We start from the raw sequence: 22,629 nt of genomic DNA on the forward strand, positions 1-22,629 counted from the left end.
GAAGCAGAAAGACATGTGAGAGAGACTGAAATTGCCTCAACATAAAAATAATTCATAAGAGAAAACCTTGAATATGGCGTCACACAAAGTTTAGTACTGGATGTATTTCTGCTTTTGATTTTCAAAAACAACCTTCTATGTGATCTCTTTGAGGAAACAGAATTTACACAAGATTAAACTGCAAGTTAAGTTTGTCTCAGTCATGCAATAATGAAATAGCTGAAGCCACAGAAAAAGGTGGTATGTTTCTATATTTGTGCGTTAACACTGTGATTTTTATGTTTTTGGGGTTTATGGTGGCCAACAGCTAGTGGAAGGTGCACTGGTCATGGTACTAGCAGGTGCCCCACCTCCGCTGCCAGCTACTGTATGTTTACCTTTGGTGGTGTATTTTGGTAAAATGAGACATCAGAAGAGAAAGGAATGGAAAAAAACTTGTAAAATATAAATACAAATGTTCAAAAATAATGTTCTTGTTTAAAATTTTTTGGGGTAAATGACTAGATTTTCTGTTTCTGTCAAGATCTTGAACTTATTAATAAAAAGCTCAATAAACAAATGGGTGTTGCTCAATCACTTCACGTATAAGAGCTAAAAGACATTATGCACATGAATTTCATTGGAAAAAAAAATACATATGCAAATGCACAAATTTACAATATAATGGAGGAAGTATTTGGCATTACGTGTCAAATTTAGATGACTCATACACTATATATATGTAACAGCATAACTATTGGTTACAGAATTGGAATGTGACCACATGTATTTTTCAAGTAATGTCACTAATGTGTTATGTAGTACTATCATTAATTTGTGGGCTGCACTTTTGACTGAGGTAACAATGGGTCTGAGGTGTATATTATTTGAATGAATTTTTGGCTGTGATATTCAATACGATAAGACTTCATTCTCAATGAGAAGTATGAAGCAAAAAAGGAAATACACAGTTGCAGAAAATTATTGAGTAACCATAAACACAAATAATTTAATGAATTTCAGACTGTAACTACTATTTACAGACATTTAACAGACAGTTCAACATTCAAAATATTTTCTTGTGTACATCAGTCACCACACTGTTACTTATAATCCCACATAAACTGTCAGCTTCTTAGAAACTGCAGAGCTAGATATTCAGCATCTTCCAAACTTTCTGGTAGGTGATTGGCTTTCTTTACTTTCTTCACATTACCATTGTTGCTTTCAAGAGACATTTTTCTCTTTCCAACAGTTGTTTTTGATCTGGAATAAAAGATATCAACAGCATTTAATATTTAAACGTTATCATACATCCAAATTATTTTTCAGAATGTACAGTAATGCATGATTAAAAAAATAAGATCATTGGTAGTGGCCATTTTCACCGCGAAGTTTAAATCATTTTCCTTACTACAACATTCAAATGGTTAGAAGCCTATTTAACAGCACTACCATAATTTTTGTTCTTTACCCCTACCATACATGCCTTTCTCATCCAAGGTACTGAATGGCTATCAGTTGTACTGTCTTTTTATAACTACACTACTGGCCATTAAAATTGCTACACCACGAAGATAACGTGCTACAGACGCGAAATTTAACCAAAAGGAAGAAGATGCTGTGATATGCAAATGATTAGTTTTCAGAGCATTCACACAAGGTTGGCGCCGGTGGCAACACCTATAACATGCTGACATGACGAAAGTTTCCAACTGATTTCTCATACACAAACAGCAGTTGTCCGGCGTTGCCTGGTGAAACGTTGTTGTGGTGCCTCGTGTAAGGAGGAGAAATGCGTACCATCACGTTTCTGACTTTGATAAAGGTTGGATTGTAGCCTACGAGATTGCAGTTTATCGTATCGCGACATTGCTGCTCGCGTTGGTCGAGATCCAATGACTGTTCGCAGAACATGGAATCGGTGGGTTCAGGAGGGTAATACGGAACGCCGTGCTGGATCCCAACGGCCTCGTATCACTAGCAGTCAAGATGACAGGCATCTTATCTGCATGGCTGTAACAGATCGTGCCGTCACGTCTCGATCACCGAGTCAACAGATGGGGACGTTTGCAAGGCAACAATCATACGCACGAAGCACAGTTCGGTGACGTTTGAGCAGCATGGACTGTCAGCTCGAAGACCATGGCTGGGGTTACTCTTGACGCTGCATCACAGACAGAAGCGCCTGCGATGGTGTACTCAACGACGAACCTGGGTGCACGAATGGCAAAACGTCATTTTTTCGGATGTATCCAGGTTCTGTTTACAGCATCATGATGGTCGCATCCGTGTTTATCACGGTGAACGCACATTGGAAGCGTGTATTCGTCATCACCATACTGGCGTATCACCCGGCATGATGGTATGGGGTGCCATTGGTTACATGTCTCGGTCACCTCTTGTTCGCGTTGACGGCACTTTGAACAGTGGCCGTTACATTTCAGATGTGTTACGACCCATGGCTCTACCCTTCATTCGATCCCTGTGAAACCCTACATTTCAACAGGATAATGCACGACCGCATGTTGCAGGTCCTGTAGGGGCCTTTCTGGATGCAGAAAATGTTCGACTGCTGCCCTGGTCAGCACATTCTCCACATCTCTCCCCAATTGAAAAAGTCTGGTCAATGGTGGCCAAGCAACTGGCTCGTCACAATACGCCACTCACTACTCTTGATGAACTGTGGTATCGTGTTGAAGCTGCATGGGCAGCTGTACCTGTACACGCCATCCAAGCTGACTGTACACGTGCCCAAAATGCTTATGACAAACCAAAAAAGCAGCATTAACAGCTGTCAAGTAGCTGAATGCTTATGACAAACCAAAAAAAGCAGCATTAACAGCTGTCAAGTAGCTGAAGTATTGGATTAGATGTATAAATAAAGTGTTGAATAGGAGTACAGTAAAGCAGCTTTTAAACTATAGCTCTCTGTCATACTGTTCACACATGCAGAGGCTGCATTTTTTCATAGCCACGTAACACACTGGATACAGTTCAGGGACTGCTGCACAGAGGCAAAAAAAGTTTTTGTGTGGCAGAAAAAGGCTATCATACGTGTGGCAGGTGTTTTAAAAAACAATGTATCTTGTAGCAATATTAGAGAAGGAAAGGCACAACAAACAGATTCTCACAATTATAGCTTTCGGCCATCAAGGCTTTTGTCAACACACACACACACACACACACACACACACACACAGACTGTGTGAGTGAGTGTGTGTGTGTCTATTGTTGACAAAGGCCTTATTGGCTGAAAGCTATAATTGTGAGAATCTTTTTGTCGTGCCTATCTGCGACTCAGCATCTCCGCTATATGGTGAGTAGCAACTTCCCTTCTCTAATATTGTTACATTCCATCCTGGATTTTCCAATGTATCTTGTAGGCTGCTTTTCAAGAAATTGGGTGCCATGACAGTCCCATCAGTACTTATACTTAGTTGTATAGTCCACTCACAAGATTTCTCTGAGAGCTACAAATTACAGCAATCATTCCATTATCGCAATATACATCCCAAAGAAAAGATTGACCAATGCTTTGCAAGGCTAAGCACAACTCATAACAGCTATAAATATCTGGGAGTACTACTGTCCAGTGCACTGCCACCCAAAGCACACACCACCTGACTGAAAAACTTCAGAAATTTTTTATAAATTTGGCTTAAGAAGAAGGCTCTCTATGCCTTGGGGTAATTTTTTACTGTACAAATGAAGATCTGCAGTTTTAACTTAACTTTATTGTACATTTGTATGCAAACCTACATGATCTACTATTTTCTTTATTAGTACTCTATTTATCATTATGTACTGTTCACAAATTCTTTTTTTTTAAAGAAAACACATTAAGATCAATAGCATGTAGAATGCTCGAAGATGAAATGAAATTTAGTCCAAATGTGCAAAACTTCACATATTTTTTTTACAACAAGAATAAGCCAACCTAAATTACAGCTTACTAACCTTCGTTGTTGCTGTGGATGTGGTTCACTGTCTGGTTCTGTATCTTCACTACTACTCTCTGCACTTCTGTCCTCTTCCTCATTCTCATCATCTCCTCTATTACCGTATACCTTATCAGGGTCTGGCAACCACGATAAGTCTGGTCCGTCGCTGCTTTCACTTTCACTGCCAGATTCGGAAGCATACGTGTCATCCTGGGTATCTTTTTCTACTTCCTGATCTTCAGCTTCCTTCATCTCTTTCATCTTTGCTTTCTTCAGCTTCCGCTTTTCTTCTCTGAAAGTTTTAATATGTAATGCTGGTTGAAATAGCAAATAAAATTTGCTATTGACTAGGGAAGGAACATATTTTACAAATGAGGAAAGATGCAATAATGGCAAAACTATGTAAGCCTTCACTTAAAATATTTTGAATCCTAGTGCACCACAAATTAAATAATGGTAGATACATGCATTAATGTAGTGAACATTTGACTTTAAGATAAACACTAGCATCTCAGACTATGAGCAAGTATCAAAAATCAAAACTGAGGTGTTCTCTGCTTACAGGGGCTGAAAACAAAGAGTGAATATAAAAAGGAAACAAGCAACATATATATCTATACTCTGCAAGGAATAATACAGTGTTTGGTGGAGGTACACAGTGTACAAAAATAAATAAATAAAATAAAAATGCTCCACTTTTAATTCCTAAAACACTCCACGAATCTGGGTTTTTATGGAAAACCTTTAAAACTTGGCAGGTATATGACTATTGTTAAACTAATATTGTGTTTGTGTAGTCATGTGTGAGTATGGAACAAAATAATATGGATTGCTGCAGATCTATTGTGGATTTTTCAAACTATCTTGGTTCTGATTCCTTTTGAGTTACTGAGTTCCACATCCTCATAGTCGACCAGTTGTCCATTCTATATTATGTACACACCGAACAGTAATATTTTCTTTTGAATTTAAGGTGATATTAGTTCTCCCTTCTTGCATGGTTCTTTGTCAGATCTTAATAGCATTTTTCCATCAACTCATCTACTGTCAAATATATTCTCAATATTCCAGGAGTGCTAGTTCTGCAAGGTTCGCAGGAGAGCTTCTGTTAAGTTTGGAAAGTAGGAGACGAGGTACTGGCAAAAGTATGTGAGGATGGGGCGTGAGTTGTGCTTGGGTAGCTCAGATGGTAGAGCACTTGCCCACGAAAGGCAAAGGTCCCGAGTTTGAGTCTCGGTCTGGCACACAGTTTTAATCAGCCAGGAAGCTTCATATTCTCAATATCTTGCATTCCATTTTTAACAACTGGTTGATTGACTCCTTTGTGTTCATAGTGGATAACCATGATGTAGTATCTTACCTTAGCTCCATTGCTACACGGCATCTTGTTGCGAATATTTTTGCAAGGTATCTACAAAATAGAAAATTATAATTTAAAAATGCCATCAATTAAAGTTAGCCATTGTGTCCTGTCTCTTTGTTTTTCTGCAAATTCTACTGTTGGCCACTGTGGAGCATGTCACAGGACTTGGCACTCAATCAACCAACCAAACTATTAGGGCAGATAAATAATGGAATAATTGGCAAAAAACCAACCATTTTCCCAACTCCAAACTCTCAACACAGATAAATTAATGCAACGAAGACTTTCACAGCCAGAGTTAACTGTTGTTCAGATCTCTAGACAGATGCAGTGGCCACAGCACAAAACTACTCAAAAGTGCTTCATTCCCATCCACAGCAGATGTCTTAAGAAATAAAACATTGGCAGCTGTTCAAGGGGCTCCGAGGAGCAGTGTGAGCTGTACAGTTGGTATCACAATTTCTCACACTTTACCAAATGAATATGAACATTTCTGGCAGGTGCCATTCTTGATTACAAGTAATCTAATTAGAATTCTTCCCTTTCAGCAAAACTGACATTGATGTATTATTTCATTTTTATTTTATCCTGACTACTTTTTGTTAAAAATATTATGGTTTATAAAACTTTAACATATATGTATTTAAAAATTTTTATTTCCTCTCTATACAAACACACACAATAATTAGTAGTCTTGACAAATGTATAACATAGGCATCATAGAAATTTGTTTCACAGTCGTCACACCATAAAACACATTCTGCTACGGTTGATTTAACAGTTTGTCTAAAGTGTTAGTTCCTCTGATGTTCAGCAAGACAAATGGTAAATTTCTCTTTGTGGTTCATAAAAAGCTAGCCACAATGAAAAGGAATGTTATGTACAATTTCACAGTTCACAAAAATTCATCTATTTTCCCGGTGGCCTTAAAAATAACTTTAAATGCACACTTTGTCAAAACTTTTCCAACGTAATCAGTAATTTTTTTAAAAAATAGGAAGAAAACTTTCCCCATTAGCTGCTGCTGCTTCTCATTAGTCCTGGGATTGTTTCTCCTGTCAGGCATGATCTTAGGCAATTGGCATTGAAGGAAGAACAGTGATGTCCTTTGTAACAGTCATACACTCCTTGCAATATGGGACCCCTTGAGCTTGCCAGTTTTTTATCTTTGAAGACATATCACACACACAGCAATGAAACAATAATGAATAATTTTATGTGCCTATCATGACTTCTCAACTCAGCAGCTTTTTTCTCCTTTTATTTTTTTCTTACAAAAATTAATAAAAATGTGTTAAAACTTGCATTCGTGGAAGAAAAATTTTGATTTATTCCTTCCTTAATTCTTTGGGTGCCTATATAATGTGAAAACTTTCATGTCAACACCAAAAGTAAATTCTGTCCTGAAGAATGTTCCAAGCAGAAATTGAAATAAGTGTGGTGAGAATAAAAATAAACCTCACCTGTGTTTCATGCGTACTCTCTCACGGAATCGCTGTTTGTCAACACGGTCCTCCTCCCTGAGCACTTCCCGTGCACGCTCCAGATCAATTCCTCCTCCTTCTCCTTCTGCTTCATACTGCCTGGCTACTTCAGTTACTTTCTCTCGTGTTGCATCCACAACAGCCTGTTAACAATTGTGAGAAAAATCTTATGCTTCCAATCATGAGAGATTGTGATGTACATGCATGACATGTGAAAACACTTTCCAGGATTATCATCCAAATACTAATCTCATCTACAGTTGCAAACACTACCTCTTCCTGTCCTCTCAAATTTCAAAGAGGGTCTACTTGTTCATTTGCACAACTAACAATCTCAGGAAATGGCACAACGAAATATATAAAACACTACAAGCAAGATATTTTGTACTGTGATTTTTGAGAATTTATAATGAATTCATAGAAATGTTTGAAAGATTTTCCTGACAGGCAGGCACAAATTCTTCTTGTGTGTGTGTGTGTGTGTGTGTGTGTGTGTGTGTGTGTGTGTGTGTGTGGGCGCACGCACGCGTGCACGTGCACAAGTGCACGTTTGAGCATGCGTGCATGCATGCACGCAAAGTACAGATACACCAGGAAGTCTTTTGAGCATGTACTGTGGAGTACGAAGTCTGGCAAAAAAGAAACCAGACTGAAATTGTGTGCATTTAAAGATTCATTTATGACAAAGAGAAGAGTGGGGGAATAACCTAAGGGCTCTCCCTAACACTTGTGTAAAACTTCATGTTGTTGTGGTGGTTAGTCTGGCTGTGAGCCTTCTTAGAAATGGGCCATGTGTCTGAGGTCTGTTGGAATTATGCTACACTTTGAAGTGGAACAACGCGTTAACAACAAATTCCTCACAAAACTTAGTAAATCCACCACAGAAACTTATAATCTGTTGAAATGTGTTTATGGTGATAAGTATCTATCTTGTACACAAGTTTTCAATTGGGTGCTTCCATTTAAAAAACTGAAGAGAATGTGGAGAAGGTCAATAGAATTGTTCGAGAAGACCACCACCTGAGCATTTGAGCAATTTCAGAACTTGCCTGCAACAATAAGGAAACCGTTAAGACAGGTTTTGCATGATGATCTGGGCATGAGAAAGGTTTGTGCTAAAGTAGTGCGAAGAATCCTCAAAAACGAGCAAAAGTAACACTGAGTGGGCTGCCGTGCTGAAACTCTTGGAAACATTGAAAATGAGTCTGATTACCTCAGAAAAGTAATTACTTGAGTTGAAAATGGATATTACAATACGATCCCGAGACTAAGTGACAATCTGTGCATTGGAAGAGCCCTCAATACCCCAGGAAGAAGAAAGTGCACACGAAAAAATAAAAATTCAAAGCAATGATGATAGTTTTCGTCGATATCTGAGGGGTTACCTACACTGATTGGATCAGACCGTCAATCAAGCTTATTATGTAACTGTTCTGAAGACCTTCTGTGAATGTGTGCAACGAAGGAGACCAGATCTGTGGAAGAATTGCACAACGGTTCTTTGTCAGGACAACATGCCAGCCCATAATGTAATGTCTGTCAAGAGGTTTTTGACAAAAACATTCCAGTGATGAAACATCCATTGTATTCGCCTAACCTAGCACCATGCGACTTATTTCTCTTCTCATAATTGAAATCTGCATTCATGGGAACCAGGTTTGAGCCTGTGGATACAGTGAAGAAAAAAGCAACAAGCCTTCTCAACAGCATAACAGAAAAAGACTTTCAAACACTGGAAAATTTGCATGGGACAGTGCAGGGACTGGAGAGGGGACTACACTGAAGGGGACAACATTTCAGTTGTGTAAGTTTTTTCAATAAAGAGCTGGAGAATGAGTCTGGTTTCTTTATTACCACACGTCATACATGGCTCATTTGATCTGTGTAACCATCTGACAAACCTAATCAAAAGATCTTATGCTGTATATCAATTCACTGTTATGTAAGCAGATGAATGCAAACAACCCTAAATATAACACTCGTAAGATATATCAGATAATTCAAGTTCCAGAAATATCTGTGTAATATTACTGTCTTTGAAAACTGCTAGTTATTTTTTTAATTGGAATTATTCTATAATTTACCTGATGTGATATGAGGAGATCACATATAACACAAACACAGATGGCAAGACATTTATTTTAACTCCACACAGCATTTAGCTACAGGTTCGTTTCTTATAAGTCACACACTATTAAATCGACAAATTACAGATTGAAATTTACGAAATGATACACAGATAAGTTAGAACATTGAACAAAGATGGGAAAAAAACCTATTTCTAACAGTACCTTAAATTATGCCAAATTTATCAAGATTGTTTAAACATATACGCACTAATGGTGCAGGATATTAGTAAATATTGTACAGGTAGAAGCAAAACAGAAAGAATTTGAGGAAACCGAATAAAAAAGAACAGAAAAAAGTGGGTGAAACCTAACAGAACAAATGTATCACAATGACAAATATTAGGTTTTGGATATTCTCATCACAGACTGGTGTAATATGCTAATCAGAAATGTGCATGCACATGTGACCCAATGAAAAAACCACACACACACACACACACACACACACACACACACACACACACACACACACACACACACACACACACCAAATAACTATCCAGACAGGAAGTGTCACACCAGATTGAACCAAACCACACAGTTACATGATTACACTACGATTCTAAAATTAGAAGTACCACAGGTAAGGCAAGGATACCACAATTACACAAATTTCTCATTTCTGCCTTCTTTCTTACATACTGGATTTCTTCTAAGCTAATGTTCTGAGCCATTCTTCTGTTCTTCTAGCATTTTAGGCATTGTTTTTCAATTTCAAATCTCTTTCTTCTTCCTTTTCCCAAACGAACAATTCCATAGTTACAAACGAAAGTGATTTACTTTATCCCAAAGAAGTAATTTTCATTTATCATCATAGCACCAGCTCTCATTGTTTCCACAACTGGTAAGCAGAGATTCTTCTCCTGGCCTGAATTGCTATTAATATTCCCTATCATTCTTCCAATGCTCATACTATATTTACTCAGCATCTGTTTCCACATACACTATGTCTTGAACCTCAGTCTCCTATCTTTGTGTCTCATGAGAACGAGATATTTTTATCTTGGTCACCTGTAGTCATTTGAATTATATCACATTACATGAATAATATTTTACTGAGTCTCTGGAATGTGGAAATAAGTGAAAGATGTGTGTTTTATTTACACACAGTTCAATGGAATTACATTACTTACACTATGAAATATTCTTGAAGGCTAATCTGAGTTATATTATGGCCACACCCACTGTAACATGAGGTTAATTTATTTTACATTAGCTGAAGAATCACTGTGAAGACATTCTTCAGAAGTTGGCTATGAGAAAGTATTTTAATTCACTCTTACACTTTGTTACAACATCACCGTCACATCTAATATTCTCTGTCAGAATGCTGAAACAGTGTGTACCATGTACTTGACTCCTCCCGGAACAAATTATTAGTTACAATCATACTTCAAACAACTTTTTGAGAACCAAAACCTTTTTTTTAACAACTGAAATAATAATATGGAGAAATAAAATTAATGAGTGATTCTGAAACTTCTGCAAAACAACAAGCTGTTTAAACAGAGCTCTGCAAGTCATTCAGAGCTAACATCTGAATTATTCTAACAGGCTTCTCTATTACAAAAATGTTTTTTAAGGGATGTATTATAACTTTCATTTATTGCTTTCATGCTTATAGAGGAGGTCAGAGTCATAATATTGTTACACCACTTGTAAGGGGTCCGTAGGCCCTTACTATAACTTTGCACTCGACACAGGTCGATAGGGCGAACAATCGATTGTGCCGTGTTGCGAGAGCGAGTATCGAGATGTGCCAAAGTGGTTGGCGGGAATGGTGTGTGTGTGTGTGTGTGTGTGTGTGTGTGTGTGTGTGTGTGTGTGTGTGTAGGCCATTATTGGAATATAGGGTTTTTAACCAAGAAGGGTGTCACCATCACCGTGGTTAGACCCCTAAATAATAAATAAATACCGAGAAAGTATCTTTATAAAAGTGATCAGTGACGTTACTAGTGCCGATATTTAGTTTCGCGTCTACCGTGCCGGCGTAACCTTGGGTTGCAGTGTTGGATGCAGTGATGGATTAGCGTGTGACGATAATGGCAAATGAAGAAAGTCTGTGCTGAGATTAGCCGTAATTAGATATGTATGACGAAGGCAGTGGCTGTCTGCTTTTTGTCTTTTGAGAAGAATATAAGTTCGTAATTAGTAAAACTGTGTTGGTGTTCCTTATTACCATACATTCAGTATTATAGTATTGAACAGGACGAACTGGAAAGTAATAACTTCCATAGCAGTCAGAGGATGTATCCCGCAGTCGGAGACGAAACATCAGGAGAGAGTTTTATACTTCGACCACGGCCTATCAGCCCGGAAGTTTTAAGTGAAGACAATACCAGCCGTGAAAGCTTACATTGTATGAAAAAACGGAGGTGTTACACACTGCTTTTAGAGCGCAACGAGACATTGAAATATTTCAACAAAGTTAGTGTTTTCTCAAAATTGAAATTATTGAAATGTAACATAAAAAATAAAAATGACAATGTATCACAGACATTCCTTGCACTTCCTAGAAACAGAATAGTCTGATGAGCATGAGACACAAAAATCAAATCCACAAAAATCTTTACCTGTCCATCTTCATCAAACACTGTCTTCTTATTAGCAATTATCTTCTTCTTGAGAACCTTTTTAGCAATAGCAGCCTTGGTCAATGCCTTTGCCTTTTTCTTCTTATTCATTGCAGATGATTCATCCATAAAATTATTCTCATCGTCTGGAACTACGTCACCTTGCAATGCGTGGTCCCGTTGTTTCACATGTAGAATTCCACCAAAATCAGAATCGTCATTATCATCACTAGCTCCTGGTGGAAATAATAACTGGGTAGTGAGATGAACAGGAAATTAAAATTTTACAATGTTTATAATCTGATACATGTCTCTGTAATAGTGCCTGCATATACTAAAAGCCCAAACACAAACAGAAGAGACATGGGAAATTTAAAAAATGCTAAGGCAGCTAAAAGTTTCCACTATAAACAAGTTTTGTGGAGCAATGTTGGCAGCATATGTGGATGGAAAGCTACATGAGCATGACAATTTGTTCGGAAAAGTCAGATTAAAATTTCTTGGAGAAATTTATGTAAATCTCTTGCATCTCAACACAACCGCAACCTCTGACTGCAACACACAAATTAATAGGCAGTTCCAGAGTTACAAACTGAGTAGCTAGAGCTATCCACTCATTCATTCAATGTGTTCTGTAGACACTATCAAGAAGAAAAAAATTCAGGGATTTGAAATGAGTCAAAGTATGTATTAATAACAGACAAGGAGCTCACAGAAACATAATTTTTACATTGAATGAACAATAAAATACCATTATACTGCTCAAAGCTATTCTTGTTTAGGCCAGTTAAATTTAATCAAGTAAATTAGAAAAAAGGTGCTAATCTGAAGAAAAGAGAAAAGAAAAGCTGCTACCTATTCTGTTACATTGAATAGTTGCTGTTTATCAGTTGTTGGTAGCTTAATATTTACTTGATTATGTTGGTGTTTTTCAAATAAAATATTTACCTAATTACCTACCACTTTAAGTACTGAGTCCTGCTTAGAGTAAATTACTATTTGGCATGCAGTTTTATATGAAACACTACTACTTGCCATGTAGCTAACACCACCACCACCACCACCACCACCACCAGCAGCAGCATTCTGCCCAAAGGCAGGTTTCTACATGGAACTCCCCATGTTTTCCTGTCTTCTGCCATCCTCTTCAGGTACACACAATTTCTGCTTTCCTTTATGTCATCTATCATCTTATATTTTCTCCTACAAACTAGTCCTTTCACAGTTCTGTTACCAACTATTCCCATCTCAATGTCACATCCAGTTCTTCTTCCTTTCTCTTATAACCTGTAGCAGTCTTCTCCTTTCATCAACCCTTTCTACCTCTCTTTCATTACTCATTCTTTCTATCCAACTTATCCTCTCAATTCTCCTCCACATCCACATCTCAAATACTTCTAGCTTTTTTTCATCATTTTTATCTTGGCATCCATGTTTCTGCCCATAGGGTGCCACACTGCATTTAAAACACTTGCCAGGCCCTTTTCTCAGACCTTTATCTAATTTGCCAAACAATAATCTCCTCTTTCTATTGAATGCCTCCTTCACTATTGAAATTCAAATTTTTAGCTCCTGATGACTTTTTAAGTCTTCAGTGACCGTATTTTGAAGATTTTTAAATGCACATACTTGATTAATAATTGCTTGTCCTATCTTAATATTTGGCCGTTTCCTTCTTGTGACAATCATCATGCACTTGGTTTTTGCTGTATTGACTGTCATGTAGCTAACATAACTTTTCAAGACTGGTGCACAAGTTCGTAGCATTTTTGTTTTGCATGTTAGTATTCCGGTTGCTATGATTTATGCTAACACGCAAAACAAAAATGCTACGAACTTGTGCACCAATCTTGAAAAGTTATGTTAGCTACATGATAGTCAATACAGCAAAAACCAAGTGCATGATGATTGTCACAAGAAGGAAACAGGCAAATATTAAGATAGGACAAGCAATTATTAATCAAGTATGTGGATTTAAAAATCTTCAAAATACAGTCACTGAAGACTTAGTATTCCGGTTGCTATGATTTATTGCCCCCCCCCCCCCCCCCCTCCATGAACCATGGACCTTGCCGTTGGTGGGGAGACTTGCATGCCTCAGCAATACAGATAGCCGTACCGTAGGTGCAACCACAACAGAGGGGTATCTGTTGAGAGGCCAGACAAACGTGTGGTTCCTGAAGAGGGGCAGCAGCCTTTTCAGTAGCTGCAAGGGCAACAGTCTGGATGATTGACTGATCTGGCCTTGTAACAATAATCAAAACGGCCTTGCTGTGTTGGTACTGCGAACGGCTGAAAGCAAGGGGAAACTACAGCCGTAATTTTTCCCGACGGCATTCAGCTTTACTGTATGATTAAGTGATGATGGCGTCCTCTTGGGTAAAATATTCCGGAGGTAAAATAGTCCCCCATTCGGATCTCCGGGCGGGGACTACTCAAGAGGATGTCGTTATCAGGAGAAAGAAAACTGGCGTTCTACGGATCGGAGCGTGGAATGTCAGATCCCTTAATCGGGCAGGTAGGTTAGAAAATGTAAAAAGGGAAATGGATAGGTTGAAGATAGATATAGTGGGAATTAGTGAAGTTCGGTGGCAGGAGGAACAAGACTTCTGGTCAGGTGACTACAGGGTTATAAACACAAAATCAAATAGGGGTAATGCAGGAGTAGGTTTAATAATGAATAGGAAAATAGGAATGCGGGTAAGCTACTACAAACAGCATAGTGAACGCATTATTGTGGCCAAGATAGATACGAAGCCCACACCTACTACAGTAGTACAAGTTTATATGCCAACTAGCTCTTCAGATGACGAAGAAATTGAAGAAATGTATGATGAAATAAAAGAAATTATTCAGATTGTGAATGGAGACGAAAACTTAATAGTCATGGGTGACTGGAATTCGAGTGTAGGAAAAGGGAGAGAAGGAAACATAGTAGGTGAATATGGATTGGGGCTAAGAAATGAAAGAGGAAGCCGCCTGGTAGAATTTTGCACAGAGTACAACATAATCATAGCTAACACTTGGTTTAAGAATCATGAAAGAAGGCTGTATACCTGGAAGAACCCTGGAGATACTAGAAGGTATCAGATAGATTATATAATGGTAAGACAGAGATTTAGGAACCAGGTTTTAAATTGTAAGACATTTCCAGGGGCAGATGTGGACCCTGACCACAATCTATTGGTTATGGCCTGTAGATTAAAACTGAAGAAACTGCAAAAAGGTGGGAATTTAAGGAGATGGGACCTGGATAAGCTGAAAGAACCAGGGGTTGTACAGAGTTTCAGGGAGAGCATAAGGGAACAATTGACAGGAATGGGGGAAAGAAATACAGTAGAAGAAGAATGGATAGCTTTGAGGGATGAAGTAGCGAAGGCTGCAGAGGATCAAGCAGGTAAAAAGACGAGGGCTGGTAGAAATCCTTGGGTAACAGAAGAAATATTGAATTTAATTGATGAAAGGAGAAAATATAAAAATGCAGTAAATGAAGCAGGTAAAAAGGAATACAAACGTCTAAAAAATGAGAACGACAGGAAGTGCAAAATGGCTAAGCAGGGATGGCTAGAGGACAAATGTAAGGATGTAGAGGCTTATCTCACTAGGGGTAAGATAGATACTGCCTACAGGAAAATTAAAAGAGACCTTTGGAGATAAGAGAACGACTTGTATGAATATCAAGAGCTTAGATGGAAACCCAGTTCTAAGCAAAGAAGGGAAAGCAGAAAGGTGGAAGGAGTATATAGAGGGTCTATACAAGGGCGATGTACTTGAGGACAATATTATGGAAATGGAAGAGGATGTAGATGAAGATGAAATGGGAGATATGATACTGCGTGAAGAGTTTGACAGAGCACTGAAAGACCTGAGTCGAAACAAGGCCCCCGGAGTAGACAACATTCCATTGGAACTACTGACGGCCGTGGGAGAGCCAGTCCTGACAAAACTCTACCATCTGGTGAGCAAGATGTATGAAACAGGCGAAATACCCTCAGACTTCAAGAAGAATATAATAATTCCAATCCCAAAGAAAGCAGGTGTTGACAGATGTGAAAATTACCGAACTATCAGTTTAATAAGTCACAGCTGCAAAATACTAACACGAATTCTTTACAGACGAATGGAAAAACTAGTAGAAGCCAACCTCGGGGAAGATCAGTTTGGATTCCATAGAAACACTGGAACACGTGAGGCAATACTGACCTTACGACTTATCTTAGAAGAAAGATTAAGGAAAGGCAAACCTACGTTTCTAGCATTTGTAGACTTAGAGAAAGCTTTTGACAATGTTGACTGGAATACTCTCTTTCAAATTCTAAAGGTGGCAGGGGTAAAATACAGGGAGCGAAAGGCTATTTACAAATTGTACAGAAACCAGATGGCAGTTATAAGAGTCGAGGGACAGGAAAGGGAAGCAGTGGCTGGGAAGGGAGTGAGACAGGGTTGTAGCCTCTCCCCGATGTTGTTCAATCTGTATATTGAGCAAGCAGTAAAGGAAATAAAAGAAAAATTCGGAGTAGGTATTAAAATTCATGGAGAAGAAATAAAAACTTTGAGGTTCGCCGATGACATTGTAATTTTGTCAGAGACAGCAAAGGACTTGGAAGAGCAGTTGAATGGAATGGACAGTGTCTTTAAAGGAGGATATACGAGGGGAGTTCAATAAGTAATGCAACACATTTTTTTTCTCGGCCAATTTTGGTTGAAAAAACCGGAAATTTCTTGTGGAATATTCTCAAACATTCCCACTTCGTCTTGTATAGTTTCATTGACTTCCGACAGGTGGCAGCGCTGTACGGAGCTGTTAAAATGGCGTCTGTAACGGATGTGCGTTGCAAACAACGGGCAGTGATCGAGTTTCTTTTGGCGGAAAACCAGGGCATCTCAGATATTCATAGGCGCTTGCAGAATGTCTACGGTGATCTGGTAGTGGACAAAAGCACGGTGAGTCGTTGGGCAAAGCGTGTGTCATCATCGCCGCAAGGTCAAGCAAGACTGTCTGATCTCCCGCGTGCGGGCCGGCCGTGCACAGCTGTGACTCCTGCAATGGTGGAGCGTGCGAACACACTCGTTCGAGATGATCGACGGATCACCATCAAACAACTCAGTGCTCAACTTGACATCTCTGTTGGTAGTGCTGTCACAATTGTTCACCAGTTGGGATATTCAAAGGTTTGTTCCCTCTGGGTCCCTCGTTGTCTAACCAAACACCATAAAGAGCAAAGGAGAACCATCTGTGCGGAATTGCTTGCTCGTCATGTGGCTGAGGGTGACAATTTCTTGTCAAAGATTGTTACAGGCGATGAAACATGGGTTCATCACTTCGAACCTGAAACAAAACGGCAATCAATGGAGTGGCGCCAAACCCACTCCCCTACCAAGAAAAAGTTTAAAGCCATACCCTCAGCCGGTAAAGTCATGGTTACAGTCTTCTGGGACGCTGAAGGGGTTATTCTGTTCGATGTCCTTCCCCATGGTCAAATCATCAACTCTGAAGTGTATTGTGCTACTCTTCAGAAATTGAAAAAACGACTTCAGCGTGTCCGTAGGCACAAAAATCTGAACGAACTTCTCCTTCTTCATGACAACGCAAGACCTCACCCAAGTCTTCGCATCCGAGAGGAGCTCACAAAACTTCAGTGGACTGTTCTTCCTCATGCACCCTACAGCCCCGATCTCGCACCGTCGGATTTCCATATGTTTGGCCCAATGAAGGACGCAATCCGTGGGAGGCACTACGCGGATGATGAAGAAGTTATTGATGCAGTACGACGTTGGCTCCGACATCGACCAGTGCAATGGTACCGTGCAGGCATACAGGCCCTCATTTCAAGGTGGCGTAAGGCAGTAGCATTGAATGGAGATTACGTTGAAAAATAGTGTTGTGTAGCTAAAAGATTGGGGAATAGCCTGGTGTATTTCAATGCTGAATGAAACAACCCCTGTTTCAGAAAAAAGGGGTTGCATTACTTATTGAACTGCCCTCGTAAGATGAACATCAACAAAAGCAAAACAAGGATAATGGAATGTAGTCGAATTAAGTCGGGTGATGCTGAGGGAATTAGATTAGGAAATGAGACACTTAAAGTAGTAAAGAAGGTTTGCTATTTGGGGAGCAAAATAACTGATGATGGTCGAAGTAGAGAGGATATAAAATGTAGACTGGCAATGGCAAGGAAAGCATTTCTGAAGAAGAGAAATTTGTTAACATCGAGTATAGATTTAAGTGTTAGGAAGTCATTTCTGAAAGTATTTGTATGGAGTGTAGCCATGTATGGAAGTGAAACATGGACGATAAATAGTTTGGACAAGAAGAGAATAGAAGCTTTCGAAATGTGGTGCTACAGAAGAATGCTGAAGATTAGATGGGTAGATCACATAACTAATGAGGAAGTATTGAATAGGACTGGGGAGAAGAGAAGTTTGTGGCACAACTTGACCAGAAGAAGGGATCGCTTGGTAGGACATGTTCTGAGGCATCAAGGGATCACCAATTTAGTATTGGAGGGCAGCGTGGAGAGTAAAATTCGTAGAGGGAGACCAAGAGATGAATACACTAAGCAGATTCAGAAGGATGTAGGTTGCAGTAGGTACTGGGAGATGAAAAAGCTTGCCCAGGATAGAGTAGCATGGAGAGCTGCATCAAACCAGTCTCAGGACTGAAGACCACGACAACAACAACATGATTTATTGATTGTCATTTTTTCTTTGCAGTTCACTATTGCTATCTGAGTATACATACTGTCATTTTGTCATCTGGAGAAAGTGAGTGGAGCTATGGATGCTAGAAAATTGAGTGCCAAGTGGAGAAATCAGAACATTTCCAGTATATTCTTGTGTATGAGTTCAGTTTAGGGATGACAGCAGTGGAGGTAGCCAGAAATATTTGTGCCATGTATGGGGATAATGGCAATGGACAGACATGGCAAGATCATTTTGACATTTGTGACTGTCCATAGTCAAGAAGACCTTTGGGGTTTGACGTAGATCATTTAAATGGAAAAATCCACAATTATCCACGTCAGAGTACCTGAAAACTGGCAAATGTGATGAACTGTGATCATTCCACCATCGTGCAATTTTTGCATGCAATGGGGAAGGTTCAAAAATCAGACACAAAAGTACCACATGCTCTAAGCCAAAATCACAAAAATCAGTGGATGGCCGTGTAGGAATCTCTGCCTGCTCATCACCAACTGGCCCGTAAACAACACCAACCATTTCTATCCTGTGTTGTTACTAGTGATGAAAAAAGGTGTTTTATTAAATATAAGGAAAAGAAAGGAATATTTGAGCCCAAACGAAGCAGCAACTCACCATACAAAGACCTGTGCACATTCACAATTGATAATTTTACATGTCAGGTGGAACAGTGATGGTGTGATGTACTACGAATTGCTTCCGAGGCTTAACCATTACTGCTGACTTTTGTTGTCAGCAACTGAGATGTACTGCAGACACAATCCAAGAACAATGACTAGGAAGACAGCGTGAAGTGATGTCACTCCACGATAAAACCTACCTGTACTCTGCTAGACTTGACAAAAAACACAATACAGGAGTTGGGCTGGGAAGTCAATCCACACCTACCTTATTCACCTGATATTGTGCCCTCAGATTTTTACCTTTCCCACTCTCTATTAAAAAACCTTCAAGGAACTTCCTTTCCAGATAAAAATGTGCTCTGGACATGGTTTGATGAGTTCTTCACCTAAAAACCATGATGAAGAATGTGTATGGGGCAGCATTTCTGTCAAAAACTATTGTGGTGGAATCGTGCATCAAGGTCTGTGCGACAAGGGATGCTGCTGCTCCATGATAGAACACATCTCCATAACGTGAATGTCTTAACACAAAGGTTATTCCAACTCAAATGGGACATATTTGAACACCCACCCTATATGCCTAATCTCTCCCCATACTACAGGGCTATTACAAATGATTGAAGCGATTTCATAAATTCACTGTAGCTCCATTCATTGACATATGGTCACAACACACTACAGATACGTAGAAAAACTCATAAAGTTTTGTTCGGCTGAAGCCGCACTTCAGGTTTCTGCCGCCAGAGCGCTCGAGAGCGCAGTGAGACAAAATGGCGACAGGAGCCGAGAAAGCGTATGTCGTGCTTGAAATGCACTCACATCAGTCAGTCATAACAGTGCAACGACATTTCAGGACGAAGTTCAACAAAGATCCACCAACTGCTAACTCCATTCGGTGATGGTATGCGCAGTTTAAAGCTTCTGGGTGCCTCTGTAAGGGGAAATCAACGGGTCGGCCTGCAGTGAGGGAAGAAACGGTTGAACGCGTGCGGGCAAGTTTCACGCGTAGCCCGCGGAAGTCGACGAATAAAGCAAGCAGGGAGCTAAACGTACCACAGCCGACGGTTTGGAAAATCTTACGGAAAAGGCTAAAGCAGAAGCCTTACCGTTTACAATTGCTACAAGCCCTGACACCCGATGACAAAGTCAAACACTTTGAATTTTCGGCGTGGTTGCAACAGCTCATGGAAGAGGATGCATTCAGTGCGAAACTTGTTTTCAGTGATGAAGCAACATTTTTTCTTAATGGTGAAGTGAACAGACACAATGTGCGAATCTGGGCAGTAGAGAATCCTCACGCATTTGTGCAGCAAATTCGCAATTCACCAAAAGTTAACGTGTTTTGTGCAATCTCATGGTTTAAAGTTTACGGCCCTTTTTTCTTCTGCGAAAAAAACGTTACAGGACCCGTGTATCTGGACACGCTGGAAAATTGTCTCATTCCACAACTGGAGACAGACAGCGGCAACTTCATCTTTCAACAGGTTGGTGCTCCACCGCACTTCCATCATGATGTTCGGCATTTCTTGAACAGGAGATTGGAAAACCGATGGATCGGTCATGGTGGAGATCATGATCAGCAATTCATGTCATGGCCTCCACGCTCTCCCGACTGAACCCCATGCGATTTCTTTCTGTGGGGTTATGTGAAAGATTCAGTGTTTAAACCTCCTCTACCATGAAACGTGCCAGAACTGCGAGCTCGCATCAACGATGCTTTCGAACTCATTGATGGGGACATGCTGCGCCGAGTGTGGGAGGAACTTGATTATTGGCTTGATGTCTGCCGAATCACTAAAGGGGCACATATCGAACATTTGTGAATGCCTAAAAAAACTTTTGAGTTTTTGTATGTGTGTGCAAAGCATTGTGAAAATATCTCAACTAATAAAGTTATTGTAGAGCTGTGAAATCGCTTCAATCATTTGTAATAACCCTGTATTATTATGCCTTCTGTCCCTTAAAAAAGGCTTTGAAGGCTCAATGATTCCAGTCAGGCGAGGATGTGCAGCAGACAGTTATGAACTTCTTCATGCAGCAGGACACAGTGTTTTACCAAACGGATGTCTTCAACCTAGTGTGTCAGTGGGATGACTGCCTCAATGCTCATGGTGACTTTGCCTGATTGGCATGCCGATTCTGGACTGTAGGGCCTTCAAACGGCAAATTTTTGATCATCTCATATAATTTTATTTTGAATTGGCAAGAACTCCCCATTTCATGCTGTAAGCTAGATGGGTTTATTCTGAAACAAAGGACAAAGTTTACATGAAAATAATTTTTGTATCTTGTACTGTGATGTGTGAATCCCAAACCAATTGAAACTGATTTTTATTGTCAGCAACACAAACTATTAAAAAGCTAGGTCAACACAACGAGAGAGGCTTCTACAGACAAAACACCTTGAACTGAGCTTCTTGATCAGTTTATCTGTGTGATGACTCAATTTTAACTTGTTATTCAGCTGGATCCTGAAGATTTTACATATTGCGTTTCAGCACCATAGCTCATTATTGGTTGTTTGAAATCACATAATGTGAGTCTTTGTGAGATTAAGACTCAAACTGTTAGCTGTGAACCACTTGTAGGCTTTCATCTGAGATGTGCCTGCCAAGCTCGAGTTTGGACAACTGACTGGTATGCCTCTGTCATCAGCAAACACTACAGTTTTTGAAGAGCTCTTTCAAGTCACTGGAAGATTGTTTACATAGGTTGGTTCATTGATTTGGGAGGAGGGGACCAAAAGAGAGGTCATTGGTCACATCAGATTGGGGTAGGTCAGGGAACGAAGTCAGCCGTACCATTTCAAAGGAACGATCCGAGCATTTGCCTGAAGCAATTTAAGGAAATCACGGAAAACCTAAATCAGGATGGCTGGATGCGGGTTCGAACTGTCCTCCTCCTGAATGCGAGTACAGTGTGCTAACCACTGTGCCACCTTGCTTGATATTTATGTAGGTTAGAAACAAGAGGGAGCCCTGTGTTGACCCCTGTGGAATGACAAGTTACGTTCCACCTGTTCCAAGGTTAACTTTATTCCTATGACACATTCTGTCAGCTTTCTTTTATGAACATATGATTCCATCCATGCAAGGGGGACACCATTAATTCCAAAATGCTTTAGTTGTGAACTACATAATCAAATTCTTTGGGAAGGTCACAAAATATATGAACATGGTAAGTGTTTTTGTTTAACTCTGCTGGGACTTTGCAAGGGGAGTCTTGAACTGTTTTGTCTGTGGACAAGCCTTTACAGCAGCTAAACTGAAAGGCAGTTAGCAAATCCTGCTCAGTTAAACGAATTGATTTTCTGCTACATGTCCCTTCCTCAAACATTTCAAAAGACTGAAAGAAGTGAAACAGGTCTGTAATCAGAGGTGGTTTGCTTATCTAGAGTTCTACAGATGGACGTTATTCCAGTATATTTTAGTCTGCCATGAAATAAGCCCTGGAACAGTGACTGATTACAAAGGCAGCTAAGGGGTAATCCTATGAAATCACCATAAAATTTTAATATTCTGCTAGAAACAACACCATAGTCAGCAGAATTACTGCTTTTTTATTGATGAAGTTTCTAATCTACTTAGGGGCTGAATTTCTGAAACTAATGTCTATCAGATGTACCTGATAATTTGGTGGCCAATAATATGGAAGTATCCCCATTTCTGCCAGACCTATTTCCTGGGGGCCCAGCTGTATTAGGAGCACTAGTTTTATTTGTTTAAGAATGTTCCAAATTGTTTTTGCCTTATTCTTGGAGTGATTTAATTTTTTAGCATAGTGCATGAGTTTGCTCTTTAACAACAGACTGAAAGAAAAAAGAAAAAAAAAA

The 22,629-nt window shown here is 39.6% G+C and overlaps 1 protein-coding gene across 1 annotated transcript in view; it reads right to left on the bottom strand.

Annotated features, from left to right (window-relative positions):
- Positions 1-968: 968 nt before the first annotated feature.
- LOC124804843 (probable ATP-dependent RNA helicase DDX10) overlaps positions 969-22,629 on the bottom strand; it is an 87,192-nt gene continuing 65,531 nt past the window's right edge. Inside the window, exons 11-14 of the mRNA XM_047265193.1 lie at positions 11,473-11,708; positions 6,750-6,913; positions 3,940-4,215; positions 969-1,245 (exon numbers count right to left, since the gene is read on the bottom strand). Coding sequence (XP_047121149.1) covers positions 1,107-1,245; positions 3,940-4,215; positions 6,750-6,913; positions 11,473-11,708 — 815 coding nt within the window. The 3' untranslated portion in view covers positions 969-1,106. The remainder of the gene's footprint in view (positions 1,246-3,939; positions 4,216-6,749; positions 6,914-11,472; positions 11,709-22,629) is intronic.

The sequence above is a fragment of the Schistocerca piceifrons genome, chromosome 7 (assembly GCF_021461385.2).
Source record: "Schistocerca piceifrons isolate TAMUIC-IGC-003096 chromosome 7, iqSchPice1.1, whole genome shotgun sequence".
Classification (NCBI taxonomy): Eukaryota; Metazoa; Arthropoda; class Insecta; order Orthoptera; family Acrididae; genus Schistocerca; species Schistocerca piceifrons.